At 48.0% G+C, this 27300-nt stretch overlaps 1 protein-coding gene across 5 annotated transcripts in view; it reads left to right on the plus strand.

The window, feature by feature from the left end:
• The window catches only part of SETX (senataxin), a 631151-nt gene that overhangs the window by 366145 nt on the left and 237706 nt on the right, over positions 1–27300 (plus strand). For all 5 annotated transcript variants that reach the window (XM_086924766.1, XM_086924768.1, XM_086924765.1 and 2 more), the window contains 2 exons: positions 11907–12077; positions 21501–21736. In XM_086924766.1, coding sequence (XP_086780892.1) covers positions 11907–12077; positions 21501–21736 — 407 coding nt within the window. The remainder of the gene's footprint in view (positions 1–11906; positions 12078–21500; positions 21737–27300) is intronic.

Consider the following 27300-nt stretch of genomic DNA (forward strand, 5'->3'; position numbering starts at 1 on the left):
GTCGGTCCAGAGGAGTTAGGTGGTGTGGCTGACGGAGACGTGTGGGCTTGAGGAGAAGCCTGGCTCGAGCGTGTGGCCGGCGGAGTGAGTGGGCGTTGTGACGAGTTGCTTCAGTCCGAGGTTGGCGAGGTTATCGATCAGGGTTGTGGAGTTGTTGTCGTTGTTGTTCTCAAGGTGAAAGTTCAGGTCTCCGAAGAGGATGTCGTCGGTGGAGGTCAGGGCGGGCGTGCTGATCAAGTCGGCAATGGAGTCGCTGAACTGGGGGTGGGGTCCGGGAGGTCGGTAGACGAGGGTGCCTCTGAGGGTGGAGTTAGGGTCTGTGTGGATCTGGAAATGCATGTGTTCGGCAGTGCTGAGCGCCTCATCGGTGCTAGTCGAGACCCTGATGCTGCTCTTGTAGACGATGGTGATTCCTCCTCCAACTCCGTTGGTGCGGTCTCTGCAGGTGATCTTGTAGCCGTCTGGGATGGCTATGGCGATGTCTGGTGCGGAGGAGTCGTTAAACCAGGTCTCTGTCAGGAAGGCAACGTCCGGAGATGTTGTATCGTGCAGGTCCCAGAGCTTGACGGCATGCTTGCGTGCGGAGCGGGTGTTCAGTAGTTTACATCAGAGGTGGTTGGGTTCTTTCTTGGCGGGTGGTTTGTCGGCTCTGAGGCTGGTGAAGCTGCAGTTCTGGCAGGGGAATGGGCCGTGTGTGCATTTCGGGGCTGTCTTGAAGCAGGTGTTGCTCCGTCAGAGTTGAGAGCGTGCAGAGTGCTGGTGTTGTAGTGGCGGCGGTTGTTGCGGGTGTAGGGGCCAGGGGTGCTGAGCGCGGTCCAGGCACGGACGGGCACAGACGTGCTTGCCTTCGGCGCCAGTAGCGCGGCCGCACAGCGGCCAGCATATATGGGAAGGTGGGAGGGAGGAGCAGCTGGGCGGCGGGGGCAGCAAATGGGCAGTCAGGTGGGCGGGGCCGCAGCGGCGTGGGATAACAAAGGTAACAGAAGGAAAAGGGGCACAAAAACGAGGGAAAAAACGAGTGGCACAGAGGACAGAAGGGCACAAAACAACGAGTGGAACAGAGGGCAGAAGGGCACAAAAACGAGTGGAGCAGAAGGCAAAAGGGGCACAAACAAGGGAAAATGAGTGGCACAGAAGGCAGAAGGGCACAAAAACGAAGAAAAACCGAGTGGCACAGAGGGCAGAATGGCACAAAATAAACGAGTGGAACAGAGGGCAGAAGGGCACAAAATAAACGAGTGGCACAGTGGGCAAAAGGGCACAAAATAAACGAGTGGAACAGAGGGCAGAAGGGCACACAAAACGAGTCGAACAGAAGGCAAAAAGGGCTACAAAATAAGGGAAAAACGAGTGGCACAGAAGGCAAAAAGGGCACAGAAATACTGGAAAAATGAGTGGCACAGAGGCAGAATACAGAAATACAGGGGCATCTGAGAAAAGAAGGCAGAACGGCACAGGGGCAGTGAGGGGCACATAAGGGAAAAGCGGGCAGAGATACGGGGGCAGCGAGGGGTACAGAGGGAAGAAAAAGGGGCACGGACCACGTACAGGCAGTGTGGGAAGACCGACAACAGCAGTCACAGACACAACAATGAAAATACAGGCAATACAATAAAAGCAATAAAGCGGTGGATGAACAAACCTGCCTACAACTGGCCACCAGGGATGAGGCGCAGGTGGTAACCTGCGGGTGGTGGAGGGCCTCAAACTTCCTCAGCAGTGGCAGCTGGGGCAGGGAGACACATGCTGTGCGGTGCGGAGGGGGAGCGACCTACCTGGTGGGGTCAAGGATCGTTCCCCATCAAATACATATTTTCTGTTGTGAAGTTGGGTATGTTGGTGGAGCTCCTCTGAAGTTTCCTACCTACCTATATCATTCCGACTTACTTAAGGGGATAGGACTCCCCTGGATTCCCTGAATCCCTTAACTCTCCCTTTCATCTTCATGGGTATTTGTCAGCAAATAACACACACACAAAAAGATATTGCCTCAAGATTCTTCTGGTCGATGCAGGTAACAATACCTTGATTATCAAAGAATGCTTTATAAACAACTGGTATTCTGGCACTTAGATTCTCTGTATCAGTGTGGTAAACTGCCCACTGGTTACCTTAATAGTACATTTAGAACATAACACACAAACCCAACACAGCTCAGCTATGCCTTGGATGACTGTCTTGGGCCCCTTAAAGAACTGAGAGTGCCAAGTCCTTCTGAGCTGATAAAACTCAGTTCCTGCCATTGAGTTTACTAAAGAGTTGAAATCTCAGGAGTCCATTCCCATATGTCCGCATACACAAATAAGAAATGCCATTAATATTACTCAATGCTTCAAAATATAGCAATCACCTGAAGCTGGGAAATGTACAATTTTACACTCATACGGGATGAAACAAAGGCCCACGTTTCAGTACACGTGTACTCGCCAATAATACTTCACGTAGCTCCATAACAGAGTTCTGTGATCTGCTGCTCAGTACATTGCATTTTTAAGCAATACATTGTACAACAATCCTAGTGACTGCTACCCAATTAGAGGCTCATCTCAACAAAGGAAAATCAGTTAAAAACAATAAAAATGGACCATTTTCGATCGGGTCAACAAGATTTCCTGCCACGTAAGGACACTCTAATTGTAACAAAGTTTCTGGGATCACAGAAGTAGGAGCCAGACCTATACAAAGGCATGATACATCAATAAATTGAGATTTCCAAAGTTAATATGATTTTATAAATGGCCAAGATAGAGGATCATGACTGACTTCCTGGTCTCTAAGAGACAAGATATGAGAATACTGTGCAGACCAAATCTCCACTCTTGGTCAATATCCTCTGCTCTAGTCCATCTTGAATTCCTTCCTCCCTAAATAAGATAGTAGACCATAGGAAACTGCCTCAGGTACTCCCAGCCAAACATCAATCCACAAAGACATTATGTGCTTTCTGCATCTGTGGCTTACAGAGACTTATCAACCTTTTTACTTGTCAAGAGGAGACAAAATTTGCTATACAGCTTACACATTTCAAATTTTTGCCTGCATTACTCTTCCATTAAGGTGTACATGACTGCTTCCGTTTTCTACATTGCAATGCCTTTGCTAGTTTCCTTTTTAGGTCAAGCTTTTGAGACCTGTTTATATATTTTGGTATAGACCTTTAGTATATACTTCTTTGTAGGCTTACAGCCCCCCCACTGCTCTTCAGTTTTTTGTTTGTGTCCTTTAAAAACCCTTACTTGCTAGTGGTCAATCCTTCCTCTTTTTCCCTTTGTTTTGTCTTTCGTTTCCTCCCATGGAGCAGGGCCTAAGTACTTATCTTTAATCTTTGGTTGTTTATCTGCTCGTTGGGGGGACAATTTTTTTTCCCTTCTCTGTTGGTGTTACACTGTGGGTGCGTGTTAAGCTTCGGCGCCTGTATTATCTGATAGAGACATCTAGTCGCAGATTCCTGAACTTAGAATATCCCCATGCTGTATCCAGAATTTTTTTTTGCAGCACCTCTGGACGCCGGGCGACGGTGCCACACGACGCCGCCCGACGTCGTCCACATACGTGACGTCAGCGAGGTCATATAAGTCCCTCCCGGCGCGCTGACGTCAGTTAGTTTCTTTTCCGCGTGCAACACGGATCAGGAGTGAGCTTCTCTGGCCTGTTTTCAGGCCTCATTTTCTGCGCTTTGCGTTGGGAACAGTGTGCGATGCCTTCGGACTGTAACTCTTGAAATTCCTGTTCGCTGCAAATGTCCGCGACGGACCCACATCTTATTTGTATGGGGTTTCTGGGCGAGCACCATGACTCCACGGACTGTGAAGCCTGCCACCGTCTGCAACCGAAGTCTCCGCGGGAGCACCGTATGAAGCTTCTCTCGGCATGGCTGTCCCGGTCGGAGTCGTTTCGCTCCCGACCTTGTCGTCGACTGCAGGTCCCTCTACTATTCGGTTCCACTTTCTATCGCCCTCTGGGTTCCGGGCCGCCGTTCTCCACTTGGTAAGTCAAGGCGCTTGTCGCCTAGGTCATTGATCTCCCCTTCTTCTGTTGTCAGAGGCACTTGTTCTCGGACCTTTCCTAACATGCGTCCCTCCCCCTCTATCCACCCTTTCCGGGTGTGGGGGCGACTCTGGCACAAATGGAGGCCTATGCTACTGCTTTGCAGGCCTTCCTTGGGTCCTCTCCCTTTTCTGGGGTGTCCTCGGGACCTCCGCTTCTCATGGGGTCTATGACTGACTCGCAGGCGGGTTCGCCCCCGGCGCCACTTGAGCCCTTGCCTCCCAGGAACGTCGGAGATGTAATGTTGTTCGGGCATGGCCCAGTTGGGCCCCCCCTCAATGCTCCACATGGAGTCGTTTGGGCGCGGTGGAGCTGGGCCCCCCTCTTCGATCCATGGCGCCTCTGCGGCGCCGCATAGCCCTGCAGGGCTCCCTGCGGCGCTGCAGGTGGTTGCTGGTGCTCATAGCCCTGACTTGGGCACACCCCAGCCGGGGTCAGGGTCGTCCCGGCGCTGGAGGCTCGCCTCCTCGGCTCTGCCTCTGCTCCTTTCTCCGGAATCGGAGCCTGTCCTGGACGAGACGGAGACGACGCCGGAAGATTGCCTCGCTGGCCCCGGCGCCCTCTCCTTCAGAGGGGGAGCTTGTAATAGTTTCGGCGCTGGATGGCGCAGACTCAACGCCGGATGCTGCAGAGTCGGCGTCTGGCGAGGCACAATCGGTGCCAACACTGGTCGTTTCGGCGCTGTGTTGAAGCTGAGTTCCGTACTCTTCTATAGAGGCCTCTGGAGAGAGTTTGGCGCCGCCCTCCCGTCCAACGTCACCGGAGCTAGTGTTACCAGTGCTCCCCTTGGAATTTGTGGCGCCTCCTCAGAAGCTCCCAGATCCGGCAGGCTGTTCGCCTCCCCAGGAGCCCTGTCAGGATCCTCATTCTTCCATGGGGCTTCCTTCCGTGGGGCATTGGGCGCATCCTCAGTGTCTTGGGTGGGCCAGCTTGCAACCCTCCCCCACCGATAAGCTGTTTCCCCTCCACAGAGGGCTACTGAGGCTAATGCGGCTTTTTTGAGAGTTGTCTCTTTGGCCACTCTCATTTTAAATATGCAACTCCCCCTCTACCCCTTTGTCTGTGTACCCCTTGCTTGTGGTCCTCCACCGTGGGTCTGGAAATATGGAGCCGCTTTTGCCTTTTGAGGCGTCCCTTTATGATGCCCTTTCGGGTACCTGGGTTCGACCTGCTTCAGGTGACCCGGTGGCTTGTTCAGTTTTGCACCGCCACTGTCCAGCGCCACATGATCCGGTCTGTCTTTTTGTGCACCCTGATGCGCAGGGGTTTGTGTTGCAGACTGCCTTTCCATCTCTGCCCCCTCTAATTCTTCCTCCCTCTCTGGGGTCCAGGTGGCTTGAGTTATGGGGTAGGAACGTCTTTGCATCCACTAGTGCTGCCCTACGATCCTTAAATACAGTGTGTGTTTTGGCTTGGGCTACCTCTGCTCTGTGGGACTCTGCAGAGTCTTTGCATACTGCCACCTCTGAAGGTAATCGCATTGATCTCCTTTCAACTCATCCGGGATGGCAGCGACCTTGCCAAATTCACAATCCGTTCACCCTTAGATACTGCGGATTCTTTACGCCGAGCCATGGCGAGTTCTGATGCCTTAAGGCGTCACGCTTGGTTGCGAGATAGCATCTTCCCTGAAAATATCCGGGAGCGACTGGTTGACTTACCCTTTGATGGGGTTTTTTCTCTTCGATGCTCACGCCGAGTCGGAGGTTCACCGGCTTCTGGTGGGCTTTCGTCCCCCCACTTAGGCCCTTTTATGCCTGTCTTCTGTGGTACTTTTTCAGTTTGCATCCTTTAGATGCGCTCTGTGTTTAACATGGGCATTGAGCCTTACGTCTTCTTTTTTCTGTGTTCAAGGGTGCTTACCCTTATATTAGCATCCCTTGGATGCGTTTTACTTTCAGTTTCCTGTTGGCCTTCTGTGGCAGTGTTCCACAGGTTGCTGTGTCCTCTGACTGTGATATTCAGCCGGTGGCTCAGTTCGGTAATTTCATTACAGCTCAGAACTTAGTTTACAGGTTCGGTTTGCAACTGCGTTCTTTTGGCCTGGCTTATTGCCCGAAGAGGTGTCTCCCGTTGTTTGGGGTATACATACCCCATGTGGGGTACTTGTACGCTATTATATAACCTTGCTCTTCTCACCTGGGCCTGGAGATCATGTGGACCCCATGCGTTGGTTGGTGTTCCTTAGTACGGTGTTCTATGTTTTTCCCTGGTGCCATCTGCTTTCGACATGGTCATCCACCTCCTTTGGAGGTTTCATAGTCTCCTCTTCCAAAATGGCTCCTACCTGCCCTCTACTGTTCTAGGTATATTCCCATATATACATGTTTATGCTCCTGGCTCTTTCTATCTCTACATAATTGTATGTTTCTACATTTATGTCTACATGCCGGTTGCCTTGCTATCCTCTTCCTACGTCGTCACCTCTTGTCGAGGCAGTGAGGTCTGGACCAATATCTTTGAGTGGGCGAGCTTTTCTGAGTTGTTGCAAGTTGCCCATAGGTTCCTCCTTGCTTCCGCTTACTGGAGTTGTTTCCCAAATTGACATACTCTCCCTTTTTTAGGTCTCGGCCTGCGATGGCTGTGCAGACATGCGCAGTTGAGCTGGCGAGATTTAACGACTTAGAGTATTTTTCACTAGCGAGGTTAAGCCCCGCCCTTCTTTTCGATTGGCAGGCATCACGGTTCATGCTAAACGGTGGCCAGCCATTGGAGAAGAGGTCCTAGTGACGTACTTCTTTCTCTTTAAGCCCCGTCCTTTTAAGACCGGCTTCCTTGACTTACTAGTGGCGTGAAAGGTTTCTTATCTTTTTTATGGGGCGAAACAGATGACCCCATAAAGAAGATTAAAAACCTTTTACACCAGCAGGAAGTAAAGAGAGAAAAGTGTGCGTCATGGCATCTGCGACATAAATACTTGTGTTGTACTCCGTTCTTGTTAAACACTCACTGCATTCATGCGAGGACGCCGCCAGGCCCAGCAGCTGCCTTTGTTTGCAGTCTGACGCTATGTAGTGCAGGGACTCCCCTTTATGCCTCACTTGGAAATATGAAACTTTCCAGGCTTTTAAAACCTGAAAGAGACGGCAAAGACAGCGGAGTGGATTGCAAGAAGGTACTGGGAACTGAGTGATTTATATGTAGGAGACGTGTTTATTTCATTTGAGGAGGCACGTTAAAAGCTCACGGCTGTTCGAGGTCAGATTGGAGAGTTTCAAACACTCCTGTCTTGTAAAGCGCTCCGAAACCTTCAGGTCTATCTAGCGCTATGAATGATGACAGAGTGAAGTAAAACTTCATTTTTAACTCGAGTCCACGAATTAACTTAAAGAGCACGGGCCTCATACTTGATAGATCTGTTCGCGTGTACCTCTTTATTTACCTACCCCTCCCCTATGTGCTCCCGAAGCCCCCCGATCAAGCCCAGCAAAACCTCCATCAACACTGCATGGCGAGCAAACCGTACCGCATCCAATGGTGTGGAATTTTATAAAATATCTGCTAGTTAAAGGGTCACAATGCTTCAGAACTCTGTGTTCTTATAAAAGAAATCCACTTATACCTTTCATACAATCTACAGAGGTGATAAATTACGGCTGCGTTCATATTGTATCGGAGCTCTGATAATACCTCTTGGATTACACTAGGGCTCATTGTATCAGGGGTTAGATGTTAGCTAGTTTCACCATCTTTTCACAAATCTACGTACAGTGGTTGGGAAGCAATATTTCCATGGTTGAAATGCACTGTGAATCTGTAAATATCTACAAATGCATGTTTAATGGTATTTGATAGCTCCACAGTGTTCTCTTTCCACACTGGAAAAGGTTGGATATTTTGACAGGTACACCTTTTTTTCTGGGTGTGAGAGACAGCAGTGTGTGTGAGAGACAGCAGTGTGTGTGAGCGACAGCAGTGTGTGTGAGAGACAGCAGTGTGTGTGAGAGACAGCAGTGTGTGTGAGAGACAGCAGTGTGTGTGTGAGACAGCAGTGTGTGTGTGAGACAGCAGTGTGTGTGTGAGACAGCAGTGTGTGTGTGAGACAGCAGTGTGTGTGAGACAGCAGTGTGTGTGAGACAGCAGTGTGTGTGAGACAGCAGTGTGTGTGAGAGACAGCAGTGTGTGTGAGAGACAGCAGTGTGTGTGAGACAGCAGTGTGTGTGAGAGACAGCAGTGTGTGTGAGAGACAGCAGTGTGTGTGAGAGACAGCAGTGTGTGTGAGAGACAGCAGTGTGTGTGACAGCAGTGTGTGTGTGAGACAGCAGTGTGTGTGAGAGACAGCAGTGTGTGTGAGAGACAGCAGTGTGTGTGAGACAGCAGTGTGTGTGTGAGACAGCAGTGTGTGTGTGAGACAGCAGTGTGTGTGAGAGAGACAGCAGTGTGTGTGAGAGAGACAGCAGTGTGTGTGAGAGAGACAGCAGTGTGTGTGAGAGAGACAGCAGTGTGTGTGACAGCAGTGTGTGTGACAGCAGTGTGTGTGACAGCAGTGTGTGTGACAGCAGTGTGTGAGACAGCAGTGTGTGTGCGACAGCAGTGTGTGTGCGACAGCAGTGTGTGTGCGACAGCAGTGTGTGTGAGACAGCAGTGTGTGTGAGACAGCAGTGTGTGTGAGACAGCAGTGTGTGTGAGACAGCAGTGTGTGTGAGACAGCAGTGTGTGTGTGAGACAGCAGTGTGTGTGTGAGACAGCAGTGTGTGTGAGACAGCAGTGTGTGTGAGAGACAGCAGTGTGTGAGAGAGACAGCAGTGTGTGAGAGAGACAGCAGTGTGTGAGAGAGACAGCAGTGTGTGAGAGACATCAGTGTGTGAGAGAGACAGCAGTGTGTGAGAGAGACAGCAGTGTGTGAGAGACAGCAGTGTGTGTGAGAGACAGCAGTGTGTGTGAGAGACAGCAGTGTGTGTGAGAGACAGCAGTGTGTGTGAGAGACAGCAGTGTGTGTGAGAGACAGCAGTGTGTGTGAGACAGCAGTGTGTGTGAGACAGCAGTGTGTGTGAGACAGCAGTGTGTGTGAGAGACAGCAGTGTGAGAGAGACAGCAGTGTGTGAGAGAGACAGCAGTGTGAGAGAGACAGCAGTGTGTGAGAGAGACAGCAGTGTGTGAGAGAGACAGCAGTGTGTGAGAGAGACAGCAGTGTGTGAGAGAGACAGCAGTGTGTGAGAGAGACAGCAGTGTGTGAGAGAGACAGCAGTGTGTGAGAGAGACAGCAGTGTGTGAGAGAGACAGCAGTGTGTGAGAGAGACAGCAGTGTGTGAGAGAGACAGCAGTGTGTGGGAGACAGCAGTGTGAGGGAGACAGCAGTGTGAGGGAGACAGCAGTGTGAGGGAGACAGCAGTGTGAGGGAGACAGCAGTGTGAGGGAGACAGCAGTGTGAGGGAGACAGCAGTGTGTGAGAGAGACAGCAGTGTGTGAGAGAGACAGCAGTGTGTGAGAGAGACAGCAGTGTGTGAGAGAGACAGCAGTGTGTGAGAGAGACAGCAGTGTGTGAGAGAGACAGCAGTGTGTGAGAGAGACAGCAGTGTGTGAGAGAGACAGCAGTGTGTGAGAGAGACAGCAGTGTGTGAGAGAGACAGCAGTGTGTGAGAGAGACAGCAGTGTGTGAGAGAGACAGCAGTGTGTGAGAGAGACAGCAGTGTGTGAGAGAGACAGCAGTGTGTGAGAGAGACAGCAGTGTGTGAGAGAGACAGCAGTGTGTGAGAGAGACAGCAGTGTGTGAGAGAGACAGCAGTGTGTGAGAGAGACAGCAGTGCGTGAGAGAGACAGCAGTGTGTGAGAGCAGTGTGTGAGGGAGACAGCAGTGTGAGGGAGACAGCAGTGTGAGGGAGACAGCAGTGTGAGGGACAACCCCGTGGGTTCCCCTCAACCAGCCGACCCGCCTCCCTTTTGGGTATGGCTTTGGTATCTATTCCAAGGTAAGGAATCTGCTGCCAGATGTCTCTATCAGATGTATAAGTTACTTACCTTTCGGTAACTATGTATCTGGTAGAGACACTCCATAACACATGGCTAAAACACATTGCCATTTACAATTCCATTAGCTCTAACTCAAAAAAATCCGAGACCTATTGCATTTCTAATGCTTGTTAGGTCTTGCTACGTTGCATCGCGTGCACTGCTCGCTCTGCGAGGCCTCTTGTAATCGAGGAGATTTTAGAAGTGGAGTGGAAGCCCCGCCCATCCTTTTTATTGGCAGGTGTCATCGTTTATGGTAAACGCTCGCTCCCTATTTAAAATGAGGCTACTTTGTTCCTGCCCTGTCTCCTTTTCAGCTCGCCCATCCGGACTGGATCGCGTACTTGCGGCGTGACATGGTGGGCTTTATCAGGTGGTTGAGCACTATTTTATAGAGACACTCATTAGGACAATGGCAGCTGCAGCGGTATGCGCTTGTAATTGTATATTTAAAGCTATCATTAGTAGTGTCCCGTCGCGTGCAGCGCCGGCATCTCACCGGACACTGCTGTGCTTTTTCCCTGCCAGAAGGTTTTTGTCACTCGGAAGCTCGTTGCGACGCTTCATTCTCCGGTATGTGACTTCTTAGATCTCTGGCGCTTTCACTTTAACAACACCCGGTAACAAAAGGAGGGGCAGAAAGGAGCCTTGGCCGGCCACTAACCTGTCGCTACGCACCACTGAATCATGGGAAATCATTGATTGAGTTTGTCTGATTTGCCTTTCTCTCCCCTTTCTATAAAACCTCGACTGACTTGTGGTGGTTTGAGAGCTGGGGGAGCTTAGCTGCTGTTGGTCCTTTTAAGAGCGCAGTTTAAATGTCGGAGACGCACCCTCGCCCGCCCCCAGTGGGCCGCCTGGACCCTTTTGTGCTCCGGAGTCTAAGTCTCAGTCTCAGACCCCCGCCATCTTTTTTATTTCCACATTTGCTTCTGTGCTCAACCCCTGCTGGAGACAGACCGGCATATCTTCCAGGCCCTCTAAGGACAGAGGCGTCACACTGGTCCAGTAAATAGACATAAACTACAGATTCTCCAGCCCACTTAGGGCAGAGGCCGGAAATCACACATCCTAACAAAACGACCCCCTCTTGAGGGCAGAGGGGACTGACAGGGGCCCTCAGAGGGCAGAGCAGGGTTTCATTGGGCGGGGCTCCAAAGAAGCTCTTTACAGGTCTTTTGCAGCCTCATCATTTCAGAACTGAAACATTTTTAATATTTTAGAAAACGCAGCCATAGTTGTTGCGTATTTATCTTCTGGAACTAAGAACCATTGACAAAGCCAATAGTCCTTACTTGTTGTAGGTGAATGTTACGTGTTGTATTATATATCTGGATGCAGTGGCAGAAGCAGCACTCGGGTGGCACACTATACTAAGCACAGATTTTTAGCTTATGTACTTTTCAGTCACGTACTTAATTACGTCAGCCACGCCCTTCGAGAGACACCCCCCCCCCCCCCCCCCCCATTTTATTCATCCATGTTCCCGGACCCCTAAATGACGCTCTCCCATCCACAACGGGAAGTGATGTGAGCATCAGAATACTTTGTTGTGTCAGCGCCTTGAACAGAGCCCATACAATGTTGACATTTGATTTGACAACGTCCAGGCGGAGTCACCTGGTGCCGTCCCCCGGAGTGCAGTGCAAATATGCTGTGGCAAAAGATTTTTGGGATCCAGTCTCACGCCTGGGCATAATTCTACATTAAGGAATCTGCGTCTGGAATCGTCTCTACCAGATACATCGTTACCGAAGGTAAGTAACTTGTACATCTTTATTATTGTACCTTTCCAAAAGATAATGCAACAACTTTTTGATATATGTTCCCGCATAAAAGTCAGTTATATAAGAGGTTGTTGAGGGAATGTTTTAAAAGTTAATTTACTAATTCCCTCCTGTTACTTGCAGTTTGGATTCGGGATGCAGATCTGGCCAAGCAGTGTCACGTGAAGGACGACGACCTGATCTTCTTAGTGAAGTCCCAGAGCAGCGACTGTGCGGATGGTGAGATGCGTGGCCAGCCCATTCATTACATCGGCCATGTGGCACATTTTACCCGCTCCCAGTTGAACGAGACACGTGAGTGCATATGATTCTTAGTAAACATCACGGTACAAGCATTCTGACACTGCTGGTAAAGTTTACTCCACAGAGTTTTGAACATTTCTCAAGGCATAATAAGTCTCAATTCAGACATTTGTGGTACAACGCTTACATTCTCAAAAAACAAAAATGCTACATAGATGCAAAATAAGTGAGGATCCTAGCCCTTGGAGTGAAATAATGCAAATAGAGCAAATGGCTTGGTACCAACCTCGTTCTAGTTTCTCATCTCTGACACCTTTACATGTGCACCTCCTCTGCTAAGGCCCATTCACATGCATCCTCAGCCACACTGTGACCTCAGGGGCCCCCACACCCTTCCAGACAATTGCTACTCTACGCTGCGCTAACACTAGTAGTAGTTGCTGAAGCTTATAGGCCATCTTGGTTTGTTTTGTATTTTTGCATTTTAACCCTAGCAGCCAGTGGGTTGGCGTCAATTGTACACGAGGGCTAACACTACTTCTCTTCCAGGGGATACTCATTAATAGTCATAAGCACTGAATTATCTCCGCCCATGAGCGGGAACCCGGAACACATAAACAATATACATATATATGTGTAAATATAACCAAAAGTACATGGTACTAACCAATTATACACATATACATGTATAATAACCATAATATGCAGCCTAACATTCATACATAGGCTAATCAAACCAAACCTTACACACGTTCTGAAGCATGAAAATATGCTATGTATAAATGCAATAAACAGGCATGAGCCTAAAATGCATTTCATAACCATGAAAAACCTTTTATTTTCATCAAAGAACCTGTTGTAAACAGTTATTAGCCTAAAAGGCTGCATATAAAAAAAATGTCTGTGTACAGAAAATCAGACTGGCACCTTGCCTTTAAGGCCCCAGAGAATCTGCACACTTTGCCTTTAAGGCCTCCAGGAGAACTCTGTTCCCATCATGCCCCACAGGTGACAGTTAGGTCAGTTCTTTTTTCCGGCTTGTTCTGTGAGGAACCTGGAACTTGAGCTCTACTCATTTGTAGTATTTTCTGTCAGAAGTTGGTTTTTTCTTATCATTTTTTTGGCAAAATATAGCGTTGGTGGTGGTTTGTTATCCTTTTCTGACTAAACTGTTGGTGTTTTTTAGTCAGAATGCCACCTTTATTTTACAAATGACCTTCCTGTGGGAAGAAGATGTCGAAAACTGACCCACACTCTGTTTGTGTGGTGTGTCTTCCAGCTTCTCATAAGGTGGAAGATTGTTATCACTGCCTCAACCTTTCAAATAGGACTTTAAGAGAAAGGGAGAAAATTAGGTTACTGGGCCTTCTGGAGAGAGAAAACCGTGGTGAGAAGAGTTCCAAAGGCTTGGTACCATCAGCTAAGCCATCTTCTCAACCTAAACGTCAAAGATCAGCGTCTCCAGAAGGTAGAACTAAGAAACATCGACTCCAGGGAGCGTCGCCGTCAAAAAAGGTGGGCTCGACGTCGAGAACCAGATCGCCGTCAGCTGTGTCGGCGTCGAAGAGGGCTCCGTCGAGGTCTTCGCCGGTGAGGAAAGGTTCAGCGTCTCGGCAGTCTCCGTCGAAATCCTTTTCGACGTCGAGACAATTGGTGTCGATTGCAGTAAGGACGACGTCGGGAGTGCAACGTTCGACGCCGAAGGATCGTGAGAGGTCGACGTCGAGGGAAGAAAGACGTCCGACGTCGAAGGATCGTGTGTCGACGTCGAAGGGTAAAGCGTCAACGTCGAAAGGGAGTCATCGATCGACGTCGAAGGATAGACCGAGGTCGAGAGAGACACGTACGTCGTAGTCGAGGAAAAGCTCGACGTCGAGAGGAAGAATGGCGTCGAAGGATTCGACGTCGAGACCTAAAAAGAGAAGGTCAAGGTCTCCATCGCGACGTAGGTTGACGCCGAAGCTTGCTTCGGGCTCGAAGCATGGAGTGTCTAGGTTTCCCCCACCTGAACACAGGTCAGCGTCGAGACTATCAAGACCAGCCTCTCGGACCTCAATTAGGTCTTTGTCGAGGTCAGAAATAAGTCCCGAACCTATAGTGGAGACTTCCCCGCATGATCAGCAAGAGGACAGATCTGCAGTGGGGCAGAAGATAGTGCACCAGGACTCTTCTGTGGTGGCTCATTCGGGCTCAACCTCAGGGCAAGTGTCAGATGAGACAATTGGTGCCCAGACAACGGACTCCTTCTGGTTCATTGGTCTCTGAACACAGTGCAGCTTCTAGAGCTTCCAAGTCTTCAGCAGGGCTGAATATTGTGCAGGTGTCACCTGAAGCTTCACCTGAGGATACAGAACGGCCTATTAACTTGTCACCGAGGTGGCTAGAAAGTCTAAGACATTGGAAGATGCGTCCGATAATGGGGGAGAGAGCTCCGGTCCCACGGACGGAGCTGCATAGAAGATCATGCTCAAGATCCGTAGTGAGAGAGAAATCACGTTCAAGGGAGCGTAGGAGGCAGCGATCGGCAACTCCTCAGAGAAGACGTAGAACCCCTACTCCATCTTCTACATCATCTTCGTCTTCTTCAAGATCTTCATATGGAGACTATTCTCCAACTATATCGTCTACTCCTCCTTTCAGAGTGCCTCCCGTGGATGACTTGAGCACATTTAATGATGTGTTATGTCGTGGAGCGAGGAAATTCAACATCAAGATGGCAGTTCCCCAAGTAGCAACGTCAGTCATCTTGGAAACCCTGCATCACAAGACGACTGGCAGGCCTCTTCTGCCGTTAGTGCCCAGGTTGATAGAACCAGCGATGAGAACATTCCTAACTCCGGCCACGGTGGGCTCAGGTCCTTCTAGGATTGCGAAGAAGTACAAGGCTCCAGAAGAAGATCCAGTATTTTTGCGTTCTGACCCACCACCAGACTCACTGATTGTAGCGGCAGTCAGAAAGGCGCATTCTGCAGCATCTACCTCTTCTGCTTCACCTGAAAAGTATAGTAAGAGTGTGGATTCCTTGGGGCGAAGAATGTGCAATACCTTAGGGTCAATCATGCGAGTGGCCAGTGCGGCAGCCTTATTGGGCCGCTATGACAGTCTGCTCTGGGACTCAGTGGCTCGTTTTGCAGATAAACTCCCTAAGGAGGATCAGAAAGACTTCCTGGAAATAGTGGAAGAAGGAGGATTGGTGGCTAACCAGAGCATTAGCGCGGCTGCTGATGCGGCGGACCTGTCAGCCCATGGTTATTCACACGGTGTTTGCGCAAGACGTACAGCTTGGCTTCGCCTTACGGGGCTAAAACCGGAGGCTCAGAGGAAAATGGTAAATTTACCATTTAATGGGTCGACTTTGTTTGGATCTCACGCAGACGACGAGATGTCTAAAATGAAAGTGGAGTTGGACATTCTTAAGGCCGTAGGCCTTGAGAAGAAGAAAGAACTTAAACGTCAGGGTAATTTTCGTCCCTATGACGAGATCTTTTCAGCAGAGGAGCCAACAGACGAATTGGTCTTCGCAAAATCAAGGCCAGAATCAACAGAGGTCGCAATTCCAACAGCGACGACCCGGACGAGGCAGAGGCAATGGAAATAGGCAGCAATCATCTGCTACCAAGCAGCCTCCAAAACAATGAACGGGGGCTTCCTCTACAACCGTGTCCCACTCCGGTTGGAGGAAGTATTGTGTGTTATCTGGACGAGTGGAAACCGATCACAAAGGACAGATGGGTGCTGGGTATCATTCAGAGCGGGTACCTTTTGAGATTCAAGAAGCCACCCCCTGTCATGCGTCCTATAAAGATGGTACAGTGGAATATAAAGCGCTTACAACAGGAAGCGAACGTTCTTCTGAAGAAGAAGGCCATAGAACCAGTTCCCTTTCAGCAGAGAGGTCAAGGCCTATACTCTATTCTTTCTCGTAAAGAAAAAAGGTCCAGTTACAGAGTTCAGACCCATTCTGGATTTGAGATGGTTGAACAAATTCATTCGGAAGGAGAGGTTTCGAATGCTAGCTCTTCACCAGATCTTCCCTCAAATATACCAGGGGGATTGGATGTGCTCCATCGATCTGAAGGATGCTTATTTTCATATTCCGGTATCCAGAAAACATCGCAAATTTCTCAGGTTTCAAGTAGCGGCTCGTCATTATCAGTACGCAGTGCTTCCTTTTGGCCTGAGATCAGCTCCCAGAACATTTTCAAAATGTATGGCGGTAGTGGCGGCTTGTCTTCGAAAGAGGTGGATTTTCATATATCCGTACTAAGACGACTGGCTTCTGAAGAGTTCATCCCCATCGCTTCTAGAAGAACATCTGTCGATATGCCTCCAACTCATGGGCAAGTTGGGTCTGCAAGTCAACTACAAGAAGTCCATAATGAACCCCACCCAGAAGATCCACCACCTGGGTGCTCAGTTGGACACGGAAGAAGAAAACGTGTGTCCTTCGGAGGAGAGGTGGTCATCCATCAAGGCGAAGTGTTTGCTTCTTCTTCAGTCGGCACGTCCGACAGTTCGGCAAGTGTCCTCTCTCCTGGGGTCCATGGCGTCGTGCATTTTCATCCTGCCAAACGCACGTTTGCAGATGCGTCCTCTACAACAGTGTCTGGAAGATCAGTGGAAACAGAGGACGGGATGCTGGGAGGATCGAATTCATCTCCAACAGTCTGCAAGAGATTCCATCCGGTGGTGGATGAAGAAGGTACACGTGATGAAGGGAGTGATGAAGGGAGTTCCTTTTCATCAGGACCCACCAACGCAGACTCTGATAACAGATGCTTCTCTCCAAGGCTGGGGGGCATATATGGGCCCTCTTCAGGTACAAGGGCTATGGTCAGACTTCGAGAAAGGATATCACATCAATCTACTCGAACTCAGAGCGGTCCATCTTGCTCTCAAGTCCCTGGCTCCATCGCTACAGACTCGGTCCCTCCTGGTGCAAACAGACAATACAACTACAATGTATTACTTAAACAAGCAGGGGGGTACCAGATCCAGGACTCTTTCCATAGAAGCCCAGACCATCTGGCATTGGTTACTTGCGCGAGACCTGTCCACCATAACAGCAATTCAACTACCGGGGAGTCTCAACTCACAGGCGGACGACCTCAGCAGAGACTTCGTCGAAGCGCACGACTGAGTTCTAAACAAGGACGTTGCGCACAGCATTTTCCAGGATTGGGGAACACCAGACATCGATTTGTTCGCAGACGCGGCAAACGCAAAATGCCCCGTCTTCGTGTCCAGGTTCTACCAGAAAGGGTCTCAAGGGAATGCCCTTTTGATAGACTGGTGTCAAAACTTGCTGTATGCCTTTCCACCGACACCGTTGATACCAGCAGTGATCAATCTGCTGTACAAGACCCACTCCAGAATGATACTGATTTGCCCAGAATGGCCACGCCAGTGGTGGTTCCCAGATCTCCTCCAGTTGTCAATAATACCACACAGGAGATTGCCATGTTGCCCGGATCTTCTGTCCAAACAGGAGGGACGAGCGTTTAATCCCAATCTGCCCTCCCTGCGCTTGGCAGGATGGCTCCTGAAGTCATCCAGTACGGGCACTTACAGCTGAATCCGGAGTGTATGAACATCCTTAAGGAGGCAAAGCGGCCTTCTACAAGACAATCATACGGATTTAAGTGGAAACGCTTTTACCTTTGGTGTCAGAGTAAGGGTCTTGACCCTATTCATGGTCAAGAACAGGTGATCTTGCCTTATCTTCTTTACCTTGCTGAATCTGGTTTGCAGTTTAGTTCCATCAAAGTCCATCTTGCTGCAATAACTGCTTATAGAAAATCGCCAACACAGATATCTTTCTTTTGGATGCCTGTGGTGAAGGATTGTCTGGAAGGGTTAAGGAAGGTGTTTCCTCCAGTCAGGTCTCCTTCTCCACCTTGGGAGCTTAATGTGGTGTTGACTAAGTTAATGGGTCACCATTTGAGCCCATACATAAAGCGTGTTTGCAACACCTATCTTGGAAAGTAGCGTTCCTGGTGGCCATCACTTCTGCTCGTAGGGTGAGCGAAATCCAGGCTCTGTGTTGCAATGAACCGTACACAGTTTTTCATGGAAACAGAGTGGTGCTCAGGACTCATCCTGCTTTCCTACCTAAGTGGTGTCGGATTTTCATATTAACCAATCCATAACATTGCCTATTTTCTTTCCGAACCCTTCGAGTCCGGCAGAACGGACTTTACATTCATTAGATCTGAAAAGGGTTTTGAAATTTTACTTAGATAAAACAAAGTCTTTGAGACACACGGACCGTCTGTTTGTGAACTATGGTCCTACGAATACTGGTTTGGCAGCATCCAAGAGATCCATTTCTAGATGGATAGTGTCATGTATCTTACTGGCTTATCAGCTAGCCCACAAGTCTTTATCAGGTAGACCTAGGGCTCATTCTACAGGGGGAAAAGCTTCTATCACAGCTCTCCTTAGGAATGTGGCTATGTCAGAGATATGTAAAGCAGCTACTTGGCGTTCAGTGCATACCTTTACCATTACTGTTTGGATTCTGATGTGCAGACTGATGCACAAGTGTCAAGTGAGCATCACTCAGAAATTTGTTTGCTAATTCTAGTTAAACACTGATATAAAAGTGTGGCTATACTTTTATCTGTTCACCCGCTTCTGGTGGGTATGAGCTCGCTACTCTATTCAGTGCTTATGACTATTAATGAGTATCCCCTGGAAGAGAAGGATTAGTTACTTACCTGTAATCCTAGTTTTCTTCCAGGGGTATACTCATTAAAGTCATAAGCACCCTCCCGCCTCCCCGGGCGAGCAGTAGCACTGAGGTTTATAGTTTCAATATGTGTTATGAAGGTTTTTAAGTGCAGATTCCTGCTAAAAGTTTACTGTACCGTACAAAAGAACTGACCTAACTGTCACCTGTGGGGCATGATGGGAACAGAGTTCTCCTGGAGGCCTTAAAGGCTAAGTGTGCAGATTCTCTGGGGCCTTAAAGGCAAGGTGCCAGTCTGATTTTCTGTACACAGACATTTTTTCATATGCAGCCTTTTAGGCTAATAACTGTTTACAACAGGTTCTTTGATGAAAATAAAAGTTTTTTCATGGTTATGAAATGCATTTTAGGCTCATGCCTGTTTCTTGCATTTATATATAGCATATTTTCATGCTTCAGAACGTGTGTAAGGTATGGTTTGATTAGCCTATGTATTAATGTTAGGCTGCATATTATGGTTAATATACATGTATATGTGTATAATTGGTTAGTACTATGTACTTTTGGTTATATTTACACATATATATGTATATTGTTTGTGTTCCAGGTTCCCGCTCATGGGCGGAGATAATTCAGTGCTTATGACTTTAATGAGTATACCCCTGGAAGAGAACTAGGATTACAGGTAAGTAACTAATCCTTCTGACCCTCTCCACTAACTCTGTGCAAAAGCTTCGTACCCAGTGGCACTCCCAACCCAGAAGCAGGAAATTAGCCCTCTCATTATGGCACCTGGGACATGCATTGGGTTTTTCTGGAGCCATGCGGTGTATTCTCACTGAGGTTATGTATGTATGTATGATGTGCATAATTGTACTGAATAAGTCAGAAGTGGGCATTACATGAGATCGTGGGTGTGTGTGAGAGAGCGCGCTCACCATCTTCCAGAACCCATCCCCCAGAGGTGTCTGTCTGTGTTGCATGTTGCGAATGCCCTTGGGAGAGGGTAATTCACATCCTCCCTCATGGCCTTATACAACCGAGATATGAGGCGCCTGTCAGTTCTGCACGTGCAAATTATGTCCATGGTCTGGGTGTGCAACGGGATCGAGGGATATATGGGCCATATTTCTTTGAACATGTTAGAGAGAGCATTGTATTGTAGATATTGTCCCCGTCCCAGCACAAAATCGCGCCATGCCTGCTCATATATGATAAAAACTCTCGCCCGGGTATAGGTCTGCGAGCACATTACATCCCCCCGCCTGCCAAGCCCAATAAGACATGTTGGCCATCACTCTCCTGATTGGTGGTGGTTCCCACACCGACCGTTCCAGTAGACTGGAGCATGTTTCAGGATTCGCACCACAAAGGTCTGCCAGGTGCTTGTGGTCTTCCTAACCACATATGGCACAGTGTCAGACTCCCGCTCCCTCCAGAAGCAGCGACGGCAGGGTGGCTGCTGGTGCCCTATCGTGGAGCAGGCTCTTCTCCGTCGCCCTCATCAAACCATCTAGCTGCATTTTGTAATTGTACTGCGTAATAAAGGTCTAATCTCAGTGCCTCTAGCCCACCGCCCTTGTATGTGCGATTCAATGTGGCAAGCACCACTCTACTACGGTGGCCTGCCCAATAAAAGTCTGTTATGGAGTACAGCGTCTTAAATATCTGCTTTGGTATGTGAAATAGTGCATTCTGTAACATGTACAGACAGTAGGGTAGTACCACCATTTTAGCCATCGCCAATCTACCCATTAAAGACCGAGAAAGAGTGTTGTAGACGTTGAGCTGTAGTATCTGTGCATCCTGAGCTGTCATCTGAATGCCCAAATACCGGAAATGATCCGTCTCCCACCGCAATCCCAGCAAATGAAGGGCACCCCTGGAAGGCCTGCCAATCGAGCGAGGGAGAATATCAATGATTTGTGCCTATTTAGCCTTAATCCCGAGCATCCACCAAACTCCTCTAGCATCTGAAGGAGCTCCAGGACCGCCTCCCGGGCAATGAGATGTAGAATAAAGCCTCATCTGCATACAATGATATAACATGTGAGGTCCCCGCTTGTTGATGCCCCAATGCCCCAGATCTCTGCATGACAAAATCGCCAGTGGCTCTATTCCTAAGGCGAACAATAGGGGGGTGAGCGGGCACCCCTGGCGTGTCCCCCTCCCCAGGCACCACTCAACAGATATGCTGTGTCCCACCCTGACTCTAGCACTGGGCGCAGTGTATAGTATCTGCACCCATGGGCTCAACCGCGAACGCCTGCGATAGTTAATAAAGAATTCATTTGGTGGTCATTCTTAACCGCTGGAAATTCTGAACGCAATGAGGTCTCTTTTTTTCCTCCTAACTCATCAGTGCCCAGGTTCTATAGAATGATTGGTTATTACGACATTAAGAAAGATTGTAATCTTTATTGCCGTGATGTTATCTGTGCCAGATTGTCCTCTAGGCTGAAATCCGGTTCAGTATTTTCATCTGTACGCTTTGCATGATCATTCTGTACATCATTGTTTGTTGGACACTGCTCCTCTGGACTGTAGGCATGTTCAAAATCTCTTTCAAATACCTGTGATTGATGTGATGAGTGTTAGAGTTGTTTTTGCATTTCAGCAGAGTTTGTTTTTAATGCTCACTATATATTGTTTTTTCTAGAGTCTGGTAGTGAAAAGCTCTTGGCACCTGTTCATTCAACTACCTGATAATGTAATCTATGATGTTAAACACTTCATTTTTCTTATGTGGCTTTTTATTATTCCTCATTTTAATCCAATTTTAGGGATTGGTGAAAAATACACCGCCTGTCACCTGTCTGTCCAAACTAAGGGAAAATTTGCAGGTGCCCGAAACCAGCTAGTGATGTGTGAAGTGATCGGAGGCCTGGTGTCTACACAGCGACAGTTCAAAGCTCTGCTACAGTTGCGATGGAGCCCGCTTGCTAAATGTATCATTAACCCAAATCCTCCTGAGTTCCTGCCCAGGACCAAAGTCAACTTACCGACAGAGGGCGGCATTGTAAGTGCACTTGCTTTGACATTTCTTTTGTGCTTGGGTGAAGGACACCCAGAACTTGACGATAAATTAAACTTGACAAATGTAGTCATACTTGCTAAGTAAAAACATGATTCAGGTAACAATATTTTTATGACTTAAGTTAGTCAACTAATAGAATTTTGTTTTGCTGCTTTGTTTATTGCTTAATCCATGCCTTATCGCCATCAGTCTCGAGCCACCTGATCTGTCCTTCAGTTGGATAGGGAAGAGTTAATGACATGGTAGAACTTGGAAATGTGCTGGGCTTGGACATCACTGGCAGACATCATAGACCGTCAGGACTGTGAAAACAGTTGTGAAACGGTATGCGCTTAATTTCTTCAGCATGAGATGTTCGAGCATCACATGATTTGATAAAATATCCTTTGTCGTTGAGTGAGAGCCAGCTAAGATGCTAATTGTTGCTAGCATTTGATAGCTCACGATTGCCTGACTGACGTTTATTGGGTGCTATTTGAGGCCTTTTCCTTGTTGTATCATTGGTGTCATTTCAAACCAGACTTGAATTTCTAGATACAGGTCAGTTAAATGAGCAGCTAAATGTAATGTAATGTAATGGACATTTCTACCGCGCTACTTCCACTCCAAGGAGTATCTTGGCGCTTACACAACTCAGATGGAAAGTTGGAAAGGAAAAAGATGTCCTAATCTCTTCACACACATTACACCAGGGTCCGGCACACGGCATCAGGCAGAGAGAAAATCCAGGTTTTCAAAGCCTTCCTGAAGGGGGCTTCTTGAGAGAAAGACCGCAGGGAAAGGGGGAGTTTATTCCAGGCCTTAGTTCCTAGAACGAAGATGGATTTGCCACCTTTAGTGGTCAGTTTGAAATGGGGTGTAGAGAGTAGGTTCTGGTTTGTGGATCTCAAGCAACGCGCTGGGTGGTATCTTTTGAACCCCTTTTGTAGGTAGGTTGGTCCACGTTGGTGGAAAGCCCTGAAAGTGATTAGGAGAAGTTTGAATAAAATTCTCTTCCCAATTGGCAGCCAATGCAAAATATTCAGGGCTGTTGAGGCTGACGATCCACGGGGCAGACTCAGTACAAGGCGGGCTGCCGCATTTTGGACCATCTGCAATTTGTGGAGAACGATCTTATTTGCTCCAGCATAGAGTCCATTGCAATAGTCCAGCCTAGAATTAATTAAGGCCACTGCAACTGTTTTCCTGGCCGAGAGAGGCAGAAGGTCAAAGAACTTCCTGAGTGCTTTAATGATTTGGAAGCACATGCCTGCTACTGCTATAGCCTGGGGTTTAAAGGATAATTTGTTATCAAATTTTATACCCAGGTTCCGGGCGGATACAATTGTATTAGGTGGCACTTCAGCATCTAATGGCCAGCATGCTATAGGGGGAAAAGGGTTGTTTGTCCCTACAGGTAGAATTTCCGTTTTACCGGCGTTGCACTTTAAATGGTTGTTGTTCATCCATTTAAATGTTGCTGCAAGACAGTCCCTAAGGTCTTCCTCGGCACCTGGCCGTTCTCTGTCCAGCACCAAAATCAGTTGGGTGTCGTCAGCGTATGAAATAGAACTGATCCTAAATGACTCGATCAAGTTCATCAGGGGTGTCATATATAGATTAAAAAGGGCAGGGCTCAAACTGGAGCCCTGTGGCACCCCTGAGCTGACGTTTTTAGCCTCAGATTGATATGGGCCTAGCACTGTTATTTGGCGTTTGTCAGTGAGGAAATTCCTACACCAGGTCAACACCTGTCCTCCTACCCCTGCGGCAGCCAACCGGTCCAATAAGATGTTGTGGGACACGGTATCAAAGGCTGCCGACAGGTCAAGTAGGATCAGGACAGCCTGTTTTCCTTGGTCCATTGCTGCTCTTAAAGTTTCAGCAGTGTATAATAGAGCTGATTCGGTAGAGTGTTCTGACCGAAATCCTGACTGATTGGGATGGAGAACGTTATTCTTCTCCAAAAAGTTAGTCCGTTGACTATTGACAAACTTTTCAGTCAGCTTAGATAAGATGGGCAACAAGGAAATTGGGCGTAGGTTGGAAAGGGTGGTGGGATCGGCAAGGGCCTTTTTTTGGAGTGGCTTAACAGGTGCCAATTTCCAGTCATTGGGGATATTTGCTGTTGCTAGAGAGGAATTGATGATTTTGTTAATGATAGGATTGACCATCTCTATTAAGTAATGCAACACCGGAGGGGGACAGGGGTCGAAGGGGGAACCCGATTTGCTGGCTAAAGTAGCTTTGGCTGTTTCTTCTAGAGACACTGGGGTAAACTCATCAAGACGGAAGGGGGAAGTTGTCTTCACTATCTCTTGATCATCCATTATCGTAGTGTTTTCCAAAGGAAAAGTCTTGGTAATAGTCAGGATTTTATTGTCGAAGTAATCAGATATCGCATTACAGAGTTCTTGGGATGGAGGGATCTCTTGCGATAGAGCTGAAGGATTCATAAAATTCTTAACAATCCCAAAGATTGCTTTTTGTTCTTGACCTGCTAAGGAAATGGCTTGTAGATAGTGAGATTTTTTTGCTAGTTTTATTTCTGCGTGATACTTCCGTCTTGCTGCAATATAGACGTGACGAGCGGCGGTGTCGTAGTTACGACGCCACCTTCGTTCTAGTGTCTTTACTTCACCTAGTTCAGACTTAAGAGCTGGTGAGAACCAGGGGGCATTTTTCTTATTTTTCTTATTTCTAGGTTTAGAGTTCTCCTTATTAGATGGTTTAAGCAACATGCCCACGCCAGCAATCCAATCACAAAAGATCTGATAGTCTGAAGAGGTGCAGTCAGCAGGGACTGGTAGCCTATCTTTAAGTTTTTCGGCAATATCAGCTCTCGTGGCTAGCGATTTCCAGTCCGGGGTGGATTTCGTGTGGGATTTATCCTTACAATTTGAGGAGTTTATTGTGGGTTTCCGGGTCCCAGCTATAGAAAAGGGAATAAAAAAGTGATCTGTCCAAACCTGAGGACAAGGGGATTTAGTTGTCAACGTGGGGAGATTAGAACAGATACAGTCCAGTAGATGTCCTGCCTGGTGAGTGGGTTCACAATTCACAAGCGTAAGGCCCAGCACTTCAAGTGTGTCCAAGAAGCAACTAACTCCAGGATCATTTAGGGTTTCGAGGTGCAGGTTAAGATCACCTAACACCGTAAAGTTAGAGGACCTGAGAGCTAGATCACTGAGCACGTCACTGACAGAGTCCAGAAATTTAGAAGAAGGGCCGGGAGGGCGATAGATAAGGGCTCCAGAGAATACAAGGGAATCATGGATTGCTAAAGAGAAAGCCAGTGCTTCTGAATCTTTTATTTCAGTCAATTCTTCTATAGAGCATTTAAAAGTATTTCGATGGATGATTGCAAGTCCCCCTCCTCGTTGATCACGTCTGTCCAGACGTTGGATGTGGAAGTCAGTTGGTAGTGCTATAGCTAAGGAGGGGTTGCACCACCGCTTCAACCAAGTTTCTGTAATGAAAAGACAGTCCAGTTGAGATTCAGTAATTAGATCATAAACGTTCTGGGCGTTTTTTACTAAGGAACGTGCATTAATTAGCCCGCCTCGAAGTAGAATAGAGTTTGTGGGTGTCACAGTGGGTAAGTCGTGAATTAGGGTCTGATGACAGTGGGCACAGCGAAACGGACCATGCCAGGTGTGTGGGGCCAAGGAGTGATGACAGGGGGCTTGGGGACCGCGAAATGATAATAAGAACTCACGTGACATACCTGAAACAGGGGGTTTTGGGGGACGGCCAGAGACGTGAACTGAATCTCCCACCTCTCGCGCCGCCTTAGCGCTGACGGGCAGACTCTGGCTTGACTCAGGCGAGAGTCAGGCGCTTCCGCTGCGCGTCTCCGCTGCGCGGGGGGGTGTGAGCTTTAAATACAGGCTCACCTGGAGTCCAAAGCTGAGCACTAGAGCGCTCAGAGAAGTGGCACAATCGAATAGTGAGACTGCCCCAAGATGGCGGCCGGCGTCTCGAGTGACAACTAAAATACCGGAGTAGTCCGCTCTACAAGCGGTGAAGGCACAATTTGAGGTGCAAGTATGTGGGCGTTAGGATGATTTTAAAAAACAGAGTTTAAGAAGTAAGAAAACACAATTCACAAAATTCGGCAAATTTTAAAATATAATTCTTGCACTGCGCGTCTACACACACGCTAGTTCGAAATGCGCGTTTAGAATGAGGCACACCTTTCCTAAGCTTTCCTAAAGATGTGGGTCATAATTTTATGGAAAAATTATGTTTAACGACCAATCAAGACATTATACAGCACTTTGCCTACGACCAAAGTCCAGCAGCTGTCAATAAAACATCTAGTGCTCGTATCACAGCTTTTCCACCTACAACCCTTCGGCAAGCAACACAAGTCCGACAAGTACCAGTCAAAGAACCCCTACCCATCCATTCTCCTTAATATTGCAGTTATATGGTCGATAATGTTGATCTCACAATTTGGTGTGGTGTAGGAAAGGGAGATATCAGGATTCCCAATAGCGCCTAACCATCTGTGGGGGTCTAAGAGGGGATCGAGCGGAGCAGCTGTGGATGGGCCGGGCATGTCAGTTCTCCAAACTCAGAGGAAAGAATTTGAGTGAAGGGTGCCCACCTGTCAGGATATGAGGTGCAGGTCGGTCTACTCACAAGGACATTTCGTCCATCCCACCGATAAACCAGAATCAATGTAGCCAGGATATGTCGTCGGAAGCCAAATCTGTGCCCTAGAGTGATAGAATAATTTGCTGAACCCCCCCGAAGGCTAGGGCCATATGCCTCCTCCGGTTGGAGCATAGCGGATAAGTCAGGGGTTTTGGAGTCCAAGGTTAGTGTATGCCGGGAACCTTGGGATGGAAGTGTTAAAGGCCGAGTCGATGTCCGTCAATACTTGATCCCAGTAACAGGTGACTTTCAGACAATTACATAGAAGGGGGAACAGTGTCTCAGCACCCCGCCAGAATTTTTCAAGCGTCCTGCTTTACATTTGTGGAGTTCCGCTGGGGTCAGATACCAGTAACAGACACTTTTATAGGCATTCTCAGTGTTGGCCATGTTATGTGCTGTGTGAAGTACCCTGTAGAAAATATCCTCCCACTCCTTGGAGGTAAGGGCTCCTCCTAGCTTCGCCTCCCATATTGTCTGCCCTTTGGATTTGGCTGGGGAAGACTCTTTGCTAAGCATGGCATATAATTCAGGCTTCCATTTTTACTGATTTTTACAGATCACTTAAGACCGAAAACAATCTATTTTCTGTCTGTACTTATTTTTAAAAGCGTAAAAATACTGAAAATTGTGTTTCTTTTGAGTGACTCTCCATGTTGTCCTTCATGAGTACCAGAACTGCTGCTCATCAGCTGGACACCTTGGGGATTTAAAAACAGATAGACGTTTCCTTAAATACAGGCATATATTAACATATATTTGTATTTTATAATATTTACCTGCCGGATGTGTGTTTTGTTGTATTTGCCTGCTTAATTTGCTAAACCACAACGAGCATCAAAGTATGAGTGCATATTAATCAGTTAAATATGGAATAATACAATTTTATCACTGCTGAAGAATAA

This window comes from Lissotriton vulgaris, chromosome 5 (assembly GCF_964263255.1).
Source record: "Lissotriton vulgaris chromosome 5, aLisVul1.2, whole genome shotgun sequence".
NCBI lineage: Eukaryota > Metazoa > Chordata > Amphibia > Caudata > Salamandridae > Lissotriton > Lissotriton vulgaris.